A 13,109-nucleotide genomic window follows, 5' to 3' on the forward strand; every position below is an offset into this window, starting at 1 on the left:
GGGAAGACTAGTGGGACAACTCAGTGGGCTCCCTGCTGGCTGGATAACCTTGATGACTTGATCTCACACCTGGTAAAGGTGACTCTTGGTTTGTTCACAACTGCAAGAGTTATGATGAATAAAGGTCACAAATTCCTTTGAAAATGTAAAAGTATCTCAAAACATCTTAAAATCTGGCCTCTGTTCTTTAAACAAGTGAAATTAAATACTGAATCAATACAACCACAGTTCTAAAAGCAGTCTTAAGAATGTCTTGTTTTTAATCCTGTATATAATTTTCACTTAGTGTTTTATCTGCAAACTATTATTGCCCTACTAAATGTTGTTCTAATATATCTGTTTCTGAATATAGGAGTCTTACCGAGACTTACATATTTCTCTATGAAGCAATAGAGGCTGAGGACTGACAAGCACTGTAGGCAGACATGTTTCTTACAACATCTCGTTTATTTCAAAATTATTGACATGTAGCTTAATGGATATATATGTTCTAATAAAGTACATTTGGATTATATACTAGTATAAATTATAATTTAAAGATTACCTTTAAAAGATACTTATCAGTATTTTACATATTTTGAATTTTTTGTTAGATTTGTACATTGCATTTTGCGGGGAGTATTGATGTAGTGATAATGTGGCTTTCAATTTAAGTTCCACCTTTTAATTAATTATAGGAAAGAGATTGAATTTTCTAGTGTGTATGTTACACGTGTAAGCAGAAGCATGTGCATTGTTCAGAGGCCAGAGGTCAGTCTTGAATGTTGTAATTCAGATGCTGGATAATTTATTTATTGATGCAGGGTCTCTCATTGATCTGGCACTCACCATTAAATTAAGGCTGTTTGACCAGTGAACCTGAAGGATCCATTTGTCTCTGCCTTCTCAGTTTGGGGATTACAACCATATGTTACCATCCTGGCAGTTTTACTTGGGTACTGGGATTCAAACTCGAGTTCTTCTGCATATTAGGCCAATGTTTTATTTTCTGAGATATTCCTTCTACCTAGAGATTGACTTATCAATACCATTATTTTAATGTAATCCAACAGAATTTCAATTTGCTCCATAAGCAAAACATTTTTGTTACTCTTGATTGATTTCCTATGTAGATGATTATGTTCTTAGAGAATGGAAATTTATTTCTTCTTAATCTGCATTAGTTTTTGTTATTGTTATTTTAATGCAAGATCAAAACAATATAATGTGAAAAAGCTGAGAAGAGAGGAGACATCTTTGTCTTTACCCACTTTTGTGGGAAAACATTGTCTTTTTCACCATTATGCATGAGGTTAACCATGGAGGCTTTGTCAAAATTATGAACTTTCCAGCTTATTGAGATTTTCAGTCTTGAATGACTGGTGTATATCTTGCACGACTACTCTTTGTTTTTGATATGATAGTGTACAATTTTTCTTTTAGCTTATAGATATGAAATGCATAGCTGGGGTAAATTATTCTTTTTTGATTTGCTAATATTTTGTTGGCAACTGTTACATTTATGATCATCAGATTTATTAGCATGCAATTTCTTCATAAGCTGTTTGTTTGGGTTTGTTATCAAGACAATTGATAAATAACATAAGGATGTATTGATTCTGTTTTTACTCTTACATGAGAGCATGGTAATTGGCAGAATTTCTGCCTTTAGTATTTGGTAGGATTTATTAGTCAGCCTACATGGATTCGGTGATTCCTGTTTTAGAAGATCACTATTTATTGATTCTATTTTAGAGATAAAGGGGCAAATTTAAGTTGTCTTTTTCCTTGTGTGGTTTTTGCACCTCTATCTTTGAAGGGGTTGTCCTATATCATCTAGTTACTTAATATTGAGAACATGGAGTTGGTTATAGTGTTTCTGATTATGCCTTTAATGAGTATGGAGCTGTAGAGGCAACTCCTTTTCAGGGCTTGTGTTAGAGATTTAACTTTTCACTTACATTTTTTTTTCAGTTAGCCTGGCTAGAACCTAGTAGCTTACTACTCTTATTGAACTTTGCAAACAAACAACTTTGATCTAGTTGATTTCTCTGCCAATTTCCCATTTTAAATTTCATTTGTATTATATGTTCTTATAATTCTTATTATTTATATTCTTTTTAATCCATATTCAAATTTCTCTCATTTCTCTGGTTTTCTGAGGTGTTGACTTAAGATACTGAGTTAGATCTTTTAGCTTTTCTAGTATGTGTATTAATGCTACACATTTTCACTTAAGGGTTGCTTTTACCAGCATTCTATAAATTTAGATAAATTATGTTTGGTGAAATTCTCAGTCACTCATGTTTCAGAGATATTGCATCTGTTTATTTATATTGTATTTGTACATATTCCTGATTTTAGTTATTTCCAAATCCTTGTGAATTTTGTTCATTTTCTGTCTTTGTTTGCTTTACTTAAGCGACTCAGGTACCTGTTGAGATGTATGTATAAACACAGTCTTCCCTGAGCTGTGTCCAGACTGCTAAAACGCCAATGAAACAATTCTTTATTCTGTTACAGTGCTTATTTTTTTAAAAAAATACTTATTTATTTATTTATTTATTTATTTATTTAGTCATTTATTTATTTATTTATTATGTATACAACATTTTGTCTGTGTGTATGCCCGCAGGCCAGAAGAGGGCACCAGACCCCATTCTAGATGGTTGTGAGCCACCATGTGGTTGCTGGGAATTGAACTCAGGACCTTTGGAAGAGCAGGCAATGCTCTTAACCTCTGAGCCATCTCTCCAGCCCTACAGTGCTTATTTTTATTTTTAGCTTTCGTTTCATTTTTTAAGACTCCCTTCTCTTTGCTTACATTGCCCACCTGTTATTACATCCTGTTGACTTAATCCATTAGAGCCCTTAGCATCTTATTCATAATTTTCAATTATCGGACTGAGTCTTCTACTTTCAACATCCTACCATGTACAGTTCAGGTCCTTACAGATTTTCTGTCTCTCAAAAGGGTCCTTTTTTTCCTCCTGGAACACACTGATTTTTTTTTCCTTAATAGCCAAACATGCAGTGAGCAGGCCATCAGTAATGCAGTGTGCTTTGGGGCAAAGGGAAGTATTCTATACTTCTATGATTAAAACTTTCTTAACTAGTTATATTTCTCAACTGTGCACTATGAATTTCACAAGTATTTCTCTTTATTTTTCCTGACTTCTTAGGTGGAAGAAAAGAAGAGAACTAACTGAAGATGGACTTTTCATTTACCCACGTGAAAGACTACCACTTTCTTGAACTGAATGTTTTTCTTCTTCTTAGTTACTTGGTCTTGATAATAGCCTAGCAAGTTCAATCTGGAAAACATTCCTATTGAGGGCAGGAGTTTTTGAAGAATACATTGTTCTGGTTCTGATACTTATATGTGGTTCATATTATATTCATATTATATGCTATCCCCCACACTTGTTTAGTATAAAAGGTTTATACTAAAAAAAAAAAGAATTTTTTGACACTCTCCATTTTTGTAAGTCTCCAGCAATTAAACTATTTTACAGATATATGAATTTGACTTTCTTGTTTTTGGGGCATTAGCTGTTGTGGGAGCTCCCTCCGCTCCTTCAGCCAATAGCTTTTAAGATACCAGCCCACTTGGGCGTGGTCTCTGCTGCTTTTTAAAGCAGCAGTAGCCATGAGCTCTCTCTTGCTTTGGACTCAGCTTCCAGATACTAGCCCCCTTTCCCTAGTCGTGCATAGTGTCTAGGATGGTGAGCTGCACTTTAGATAAATAACCCTTTTATTAATCATAATTCCCAACTTGTGTGGGATTGTTTTGTGACTTATGCCTTCATTTAGCTAACCTGTAACCTGTACTCAAAAACTGACTTGTTTCTTGCATGTTTTGTTGAAATTCACAGAGAGCGAGATATCATGCAGTAATATACAATATAGTCATTCATTCATTCTGTGTACCAGAATTAATTGTGCTGAGAGTTAATTACTCTTGTTTGAAAAAAAAATAACCTAACGCAAACATGGAGAGTTGACAGATGACTCTGACTCTCTCTCTCTCTCTCTCTCTCTCTCTCTCTCTCTCTCTCTCTCTCTCTCTCTCTCTCTCTCTCTCTCTCTTAAATAAGTTCTTTCTGCTTAGAGATACCTGTCCTGGAACTCACCTCCTGAGTGCCAAGATTAAAGGCTTGTACCTCCTCACCCAGGTGAGCAGGATTTTTAACAAAAGTCTGTAGCCTGTTAATAATTATAATGTGTTGTCAGAACAAGTATATTAGGTTACTTAGCGATATGATTGCAGAATACTTCAGGGACATAAGTAGCTACATAATCTGGAAGTGTACAAATTTGGGAATCAACACAGTGACATTCAGAAAGCTATTCTACTCAGCATTTTATATCTAATGTAGAGATGTGTTTAATGAGAGTATATGGAATAATGTCGAATAGGAAGAAAAAGAAAAGAGATGAATGTCAGGTTCATTTCTCTCCATCCTTTGATTGTTCCTTCAAACTGTTAATTCTGTTGCTTCACTGTCTGAAGTCCAAGATATTTTTAGTAAGTGATGAAAAAATGTACTTTCTCCAGATTTGGTTTTCTGTTAGTAAAGTTACATTGGATACAGTGTGAAAAAAATTTCAAGTTATAAAAAATGTTTACTAGCTGGGTGTGGTGGTATACACCTTTAGTTCCAGCCCTCAAGAGGTAGAGGCAGGCAGATCTTTGTGATATCAATGCCAATCTAGCCTACATATCAACTTTCAGGCCAGGAAAGTCTACATAGTGAGACTTGTCTCAAAAAGAATTACTAAACATTATCTTCCAACAGAGACTAAATGAATTCTAATAGTTACTTTTTATCAAGGACTTATTAGAAATAGAATTTATAATTGTTTATGTCATGTGACTGAAACCACCATGTCTTTCCTGATACAATTTGAAATCTAAGCCAATTTCCCATACTCTGACACTTACTTTCAGTGAATTTTACTTCTGGGTTGGGAAGAATCATATTTTAAATTACCAATTAAGAAAGCCGGGAGAATGGATCATGCTCTACTGAGAATTCGTCACTGAACACTCTGCTCTTTTGGGAAGAGGAAATGATGTTCCCCCACTACAGACATTTTCTGTGACCCTCTTCCCTAGTGCAATTACATATATAATTGCTACTTTTAGCTGTCAATCTGAGTACATTTTGAACTAAGGAACACCCAAGTGACTGGGCACAGCTGCAAGGGACTTTTGTTGACTGAATCATTTGAAGAGAAGACCCATCCTAAATTTGAATCTTCTAAGTTAGGAAGACCCAGTTCAGATTTGGGCCACAACTTCTGGATGTAGCCTATATAAAGGACAAGGAAGAAGGAAGTGCTTGCTCTTTGCCTGTTTGCCTTCAATTTCCCTAGAAGTTGATTCCTTCACTGGAATTAGAGCCCCATTTTTCACGATTCTTGCATATGCTGAGGACCAGCTGAGACATCCACACTTTGTGAACTGAACAATTAGTGCATTCTTGGACTTTTTGTTGGGAGACAGCCACTGTTGAAAGAGTTGGATTACTTGTTAACGATTCTAATAAATTCTATATATTATACCACATACGGGATTTATTATACATTAAAAATAATCTAAGATATCATGCACAATATGAGATTTATTATGCATTAAAATAATCTAAGAAATCATGCACAATATGCATGTATGTGTGAATTATTTTATGTAATATATTATTACATATGACATATTCTTTTAGTTGTTTCTATAATGACTCTTAATATAATAGGTAAACACATCAATGAAGATTTCACTGGAGGTAATACACCCAGAAACATACATCTTGCAATGTTTTAACTGTATAGGAGTTTCTAAGTAGACATCTGTGAAGGATATTTGGAAGGGAGGTGGGAATTTGCATAATCCTATTTAATAAAAAATTAAGTTAAAAACTAATTTTAATTAAAATTTCAAATAAATAATTAAACACATCACAGATATGTGTATATGTGCTTTCTAATTATACATATTCTTTTAGTTAATCAGTGACTATTTACCAAGTCTCCTAAAGCCCTCTAGCTGGCTGCTAATAGCAAAAGACAAACTCAAATCTCAACTACAAAATGCTGCTACTTTGGCAAAGTCTGAATATGGAAGAATGAGACTTGTGGACACCTGCCTAGGGCGTGACTTGGAATGAAACATTTACCCATTAGCTAGCAGACTACAGGGATTCCCCAGCTTCAGGAAAACATCTGAACCACTCTCTGTCAAACAAGGTCACATACTGATGGACAGAGCCCTTCTGCTTTTAAGCAACTTTGGAAAGAGCAAATCTTCAGTCAGAGCAATTCCATGATTTTGTCTTTGGTGTAGCCATAGTTCAGTGAGATATCAAATCTTTTATGATGGATAATTTATTGTCCTTAAAACACTTGTTATTGAAAGTGACATAAAAATACATTTTTTTTTGCAGAATTCAGGTTATATTAAAGATAGCTGTGTCTGTATTATTATTATTTTTTGTGTGAGTAATTTAAAACTTCCCCAAGACATGAAAATATTTTTACCATATGAGCAAACTTTATTCACAAAATGCCTATGATTACTATTAAGCACAGCATCAGATCAGTACATTCATTAGACCTAATTCTTGTAGACTATTATAAAAGAAATTTTGTAACTTGTCTCCAGCTTAGGAAATGACTTAATAGATGATTCCAGGGCAGTCAAGATAAACAGTAACAGGCGCAATGTTAACGTTATTAAATAACCTCCAGGATGGCTATCAACGTGGGGCAATATATCCTGCGGCAGCTCATCAATCTACCGTATAAAACATTCAGATTCTTTAAATCACCATAAACCCTCCCTGACATCTCTTGCCTGGCATGCGCTGTGAGCATGAAATTAATTTGGCATCCGCCTATAGATAAAATTTAGGCATTTTGCAAAACATTATCTAGTTACATTCTATGATTCTATGAAATGAACAACTGGCTGTCTTTCAATTGCTCATGAAGTAAAACCTGATTTAGACACGAGGTCCGCAAAACCCGGACAAAAAGTAGCTCGTTGGTTGCTCACCTCCCTCCTCAGTCTTACTGTGACAGGAAGAACTGTCACACAGTCTTAGGATGAATGCTTGCTTGTGTATTTTTGGCAAAATTTCAGGTAAGCTGTTAACAAAATCCAGCTTTTGAATAGCTTACTCATGAGAATTCAAAAGTCCACTACATATTAGCATATCTTCCTAACGCACTGAGAAGCAGGCTATGCAGTTACTCTAAGACCCTTCTTCTCGAACAGCAGAAAGTGGGTAGAATTGTCAATCATGAAGGTCCTTTTAATGTCTCACTTGTTTTCGATCATGTGTTCATTTTTTTTCTGGAAAAACATATACACATAATTTTGTCACACTTTTAATACCCACACTATCTATCCTTTTATGGGCCATGCAAATTCTTTTTCATCGTCGACTGAGACTCTTGCAAACATATCATCTTGTATGAAAATATTACTGGATTCTAAAAGAGTACATTATTTTATGCCATCAATATTTGAACTCTGTACTTTCTATAAGTATACCAACTATTTTTAAACTGAGTGCACATACACATGTGTACATATATACATACATATATACATATACACACATATATATATTCTTACTAGAATGTGGGGTTTCACTTAACCATCATATTAAACTTTATTTTTTGCTTTTGTGTTATCAACTTGCCAACCACATTTATCTTTGTGTAATTTGTTGGTTTATGTTATTAAAGTTTACTTTAATAAATAAGAATAATCATTAATGAAAGGAAATAAGGTTGCCAATTTTAGGCTATATACATAATTCAATACATCTACATTATTATTCCCTTATATTAAAAGGTCTAAGGATTCATTGCACCTGAAATAAAATTGGTATACATGAAACTAATGCAAAATGCTGGATGCTATAAATACAATTTCGGATTAAATATGCCTGCTGGTGCTAATGACAGAAAAATGTGATAAAGCCATATTTGACATATTGTCTTTGAGTTTATAATAAATTTAAATTTATTTTGAACGCCCACTACAAGTATTATTGCTAAAAAAAAATATAATGGTGTAGGTTTGTTGGTTTGTTTTTCCTAACACAGACTATGGAGTTATTCTGTGACTAAGCCCAAAGAAAAAGAAAGAGGCGACGAGAACTAGTTCAAACCTTTCAAAGTCCTGAAGAGGATAGGATCAGAGAGGGGCCCCACGCCTTTCGCATTCCGTGCTTGAATTCGAAAGTAGTACATGGTGTCAAGGTTGAGATCCATGATCTGATGGGTCAGCCGATCACCACTTATAGTCTCCATAATCCAGTCGTCTATTGGTATATTCTTGTCCAAGGTATAAAACAAGATGTAAGCTGCATAAATAGACACATGTAATTTTGTTTGGTGAACATGTAGTAGTTCTCCTTTAAATGCATGCATGTTTCTCAAATATATTTTGTAATAATAATTATGTGTTTACAATGTACAAAGAACAACATTCTGCTTAGCAATGACTTTTTGAATATTGTAAGAATTAATTAATAATTGTTTCAATGCATAGAATCAGAATATAGAGTAGGTCATTAGAAATAAAATATATGTCATACTTAAAAATTGGTGTTTTAGCTACCTATAAATTCTGATTATTTGTCTTTTCTAAAATACAAACACTATGATGAATGTAAAACTGAGATAACATGCCTGCATAATACTCACGGCGCTCCAATAATGAATGATAATGAATTAATATTTATTTCGGCTGTGCTTAAATAATAAAGATACATTGGAAAGTATTAATGCTGTATATATTTATAATGTTATAAAAATGAACAGTCATATTTTATTTTTGCAGTGACCCTGGGAAATTAGCAGGGCCTGTGTGGAACTCCTCTCACAAATAACGAAGCTAGTTGGAAAAAGGGCTGGAGGGAGATTCTCAAATATTAGTGCCTATCACTGGAGGGCTTTAATTATATGGTTTGGGAGTATATCAGTAGAATGGTAACAATTCACGCACTTATAATAGTCTAATTTGAATATGCACTGAAAATCAGTTAGCCTTATGAAATATGCATATCTGAACACCAGTCTTAGCCAACTAAGGTGCTATCTCTTATTTAAAAGCATCAATAATTTATATATTATATTGTCAGATGAAACTGTATGGAGCTAATAGTGTGTGTTTTTGTTATATAAACACGGTGTTGTCCTTCCTTTCTGCCAAAATTCTGTAAATAATATTTGCCTTACATACCACATTGTTTATAAGTCTAATAATTCTGAATAAGTTCCTTTTATATAATCTTTATTGTTTGTATTGTTCATACACTGTACTGTGTTATGTAAGAATATGAAAATCACTTTCTTAAAGCGATATGCTGTCCTTTAAAAACATTTTCCTTTGATTTGCTCTTGCCCCCATCTGTACTGGGAACTGTCACTGCTGTGCCTGGGCCATGTTTTCTTCAGAGTTCTCTGACTGAAATTCACCTGTCTTCAGAAGATTCTCTGCACCAGCACAAATCCGCACTGTAGGAAGCTTGTAGCCCCCATTCTTTGTTATTCACACCAATCTAACTTCCCTTACCATCTGAATCCAAATCGATTCCATCAGTTGAAGTCCTGTTAAGGTATTTCTGACACATAAAAGCAGTCCTTAGCCATGAGCTTTCTGTCCTGTAAGCTTTGTGTTTTTAATAAATTCGGATAACACCTTTGCTTTTGTATCACTCATTACACTGCCTTGTAGGACTTTCTTGGATATTTGGAGCTCTGTGATTTCTGGGTTTTATTTTATTTATTTATTTATTTTTTGGTTTTCGAGACAGGGTTTCCCTGTAGTTTCTAGAGCCTGTCATGGAACTAGCTCTTGTAGACCAGGCTGGCCTCGAACTCAAAGATCCGCCTGACTCTGCCTCCCGAGTGCTGGGATTAAAGGCGTGTGCCACCGCCGCCCAGCTGATTTCTGGGTTTTAATCTGGGAATTTCCTCCCTGTTGATCTGTATATTTAAGCTAAATTTCAAAATACAACATCCACAAGTCATTTTGTCTTAAATAAAGACTGATTAATGAAACTTATACCTATCTTGTGTTAATTCTCACCTTTCTTCTTTATTTGTATTCTTTCAAACCTGCCTGTCATGGGAATTACCTGAAGGGTGGTTATACTTAAGAAAAATGACCTCAGGGCAGGACTTTTTCATTTAATAATTTGGTTAACCATATTTGATGGCTGCAATTACTCCTATACATTCTCTGGTCTTCATGCTTTTGTGTGATGCTGTCCTCCTGAGCTATGATGAGTTCTAAATCTTGCCTCTCATCAACATAATTAGTTGATGCATCAGAATACCCTGTAACATTGAGTCAATGGAGATTGTAATTTTAGTTTTGCCAGCAGATTTCATGGTTCTTTTCCTATGGTGGTTTTGATGAAGTCCATCTCCAAGTGAAGTTGACCAGGAGGCAGGAAGTAAAGGTTAATTTTGGCCATCAATAAGGAACCAAAACCTCCTGTCAATCATGCATGTTGAGAAGCAAAATTATTACCAATCACACCAACAATGAGACTTTAACTAGGTTGATAATTTGATTTATACCTTCGAAAATTAACAGTAAAATATTCTAGACACACAGAAATTGTGACCACAATCATGTTGGATTTGTTGGTTTTGGCTACTAATACATGGTAATACTATTGCCAGAAATATATACACTAAGGATAATCTCTATAACTGTGCTCAAAATTATTCCTGTGGTCAAGCAATGTCAGAAGCAAATTCTTGGGTGATCTATGGAATTTTTATATTTTTGGACGCCTGCTGCAATGTTAGTATGAAAGTTTGATCATGTTGTGAGTTGAGGGTAAGGTAGAAGGCATGTTATGATAGAGAACAACACAGAATATGAACATGTTATATGAGTTTTTCCAAACATTACATTTGGGAGGGTTTTGAGTTGTTATTGTATAAAAGTGTTTTCATGTATATTTGTTCATTTACAGTTAATTTCCCATGCTCAAAATTATAAAATATCTTCCTATTTATCATCAAAATCAGGTTCTTCAAGAAACCATATCTATTGAAAGAATATCCTGATATCTTCAATTTTTCTTTCTTTCTTTTTATTTATTATATCATGTCTTCTACCCCATCTGAAAAAAATTAAAAGAAAAGGAAATATTCTTTATGGCAGCAGCCACATCCTCTGGTATGTTTTCATTCCTCACAAAATTCACAAGTAATCAGTACTGAAACTCACTAATTGTATGAATGTCTGTAGCCTAGTTTTTTTTTTGATTAATGACTTGGTTTATTTTGTTATGGTTTTTTTTTTGTTTGTTTGTTTTTTGTTTTAGTCGGATTTCCTTGTCTGATAGCATAGCTGTCCTGGAACTTGCTTTGTAGACTAGGCTGATTTGGAACTCACAGAGATCCACCTGTCTCTGCTTTCCAATTGCTGGCATTAAAGGCATGTGCCACCATCACCTAGTGATTAATGACTTCTAATGAATTAAATTTTCTGTGCTGTTGTAAGGGCACGATGAATATGAAACTTTGAAATTTATTTTCCCACCTATGTCGCTATACTTCTTTATGATTTTTTTCAATTCTTACAGAAAAACAATACATTGACTTTCCCTGTGATTCCTCTAAATAACAATTTCTATTGAAGTATTTATTACTGTAGTCAATTAGCTAGAGCTCATCTTGTGTCAGGTTCTGACATTTTAAATTGTCCTTCCACCAGTCCTCAATATTATAGTGACACAGATGATTTCGTTTTTTCAATTTTACAATTAAAACTCTCCAAACTTCAGTTGAAGGTATTATTATCCAACCCCAAACCCTGGTCTTAGAGAAAGCTCCCAGACTCATCTGAGTGGCCAGGTTTGGGTATATTCTCAAGCTACAGAATCCACCATCTAAAGTTTTAAATTACAGACTTTCACAACTACACAGTCTCCTCTGGAAAGGTGTGAATCTGTTCCCAATGGCTGTCTTCTGCTCTTCGTTGTCATCTCAGTCTTTCACTTGTCACAGCTGACCAAAAGAGTAAAGTTTCATGTGAAATCAGAGTTTGCAGGCTCCCCTGGGACTGTTGGTACAGCGAGGCGCTCTCGTCTTAAAGACGCATTTATCTAATATGCATAAAATGCAACATCATCCAGTTGCCATTCTGCTCCTCCTCACATAAGCGGGCATCTGGGATTCAAGAAGCAATGTGCCAGAATTTGTTCGCTCCCGTCTCTATACTTTTTATATCTTTCTACATTTTTTTTTCTCTCATCAAACATTAATGTTGAGAATAAAATGATCCATACTCTGGTAAATGGGACTTAAGCGGTAGTTAGGACAACTCTCCAAAATGGAATAAAGGTAATGGTTGGATGATTTCACAATCCAAGAGACTTTACGGCAGAGGAATTGGTTACAGTAGCGCGAGACACATTAAATAGCGTTCCTCTTCCACAGAGCAGGTACACTGCTTTTCTTTGGGTAGGCCAAGGTGTGTCATGTGATCTCTGACAAATAGTAGTTCAACCCAGCCAGGACCTTCAATCTTCCACAGGTTTTAGTAGGCAATCATGGTAATTGTGCACTTAGGTAGAAAGATAAGAATGTGATCATGGGTGAATTACTTCAGAAATCTTGTAATTTCATTTAAGAATAGTAGGAATACGTGATCAGTTACTATCTTATCATTTTTTTGAAGGACAACATGTATATTGTCACTGCTTCCTCTGTTGTGAACATTATATTTTTTTTTAAAAAAAAATTACTCTAAATTTCCTGCACATGATGAGCTCATGATCAGATTATCACGACATTGGTGTTATCTGATTTACCTTCTTAGCATTGAAATTCTTCATTTATTCATTTTTGCTTGTCTCATCCTTTTGAAGTACATAAGATTTACAACGGAGCTAGAAACATCCTGGGTGAGGTAAACTAATCCAAAATGCAAATATTGCGTGTTTTCACCTATATCTTGATTTTAGCTTTAAAGCTTTAAATATGAGAAATCACACTGGTCATGTAGCTCTTAAGGAATGATGTTGAGGAGGGATAGCCTTTTACTTCTGTTATAGAACATAAGGAAATCGAGTTGGTGTCCAACTAGGAGA

General features: G+C 34.7%; 1 protein-coding gene across 1 annotated transcript in view; it reads right to left on the bottom strand.

The window, feature by feature from the left end:
• The window catches only part of Dcc (DCC netrin 1 receptor), a 658,913-nt gene that overhangs the window by 91,248 nt on the left and 554,556 nt on the right, over positions 1-13,109 (bottom strand). The window contains exon 20 of the mRNA XM_042055177.1: positions 8,160-8,354. Within this exon, the coding sequence (XP_041911111.1) occupies positions 8,160-8,354 (195 nt within the window). The remainder of the gene's footprint in view (positions 1-8,159; positions 8,355-13,109) is intronic.

The sequence above is a fragment of the Arvicola amphibius genome, chromosome 5, assembly GCF_903992535.2.
Source record: "Arvicola amphibius chromosome 5, mArvAmp1.2, whole genome shotgun sequence".
NCBI lineage: Eukaryota > Metazoa > Chordata > Mammalia > Rodentia > Cricetidae > Arvicola > Arvicola amphibius.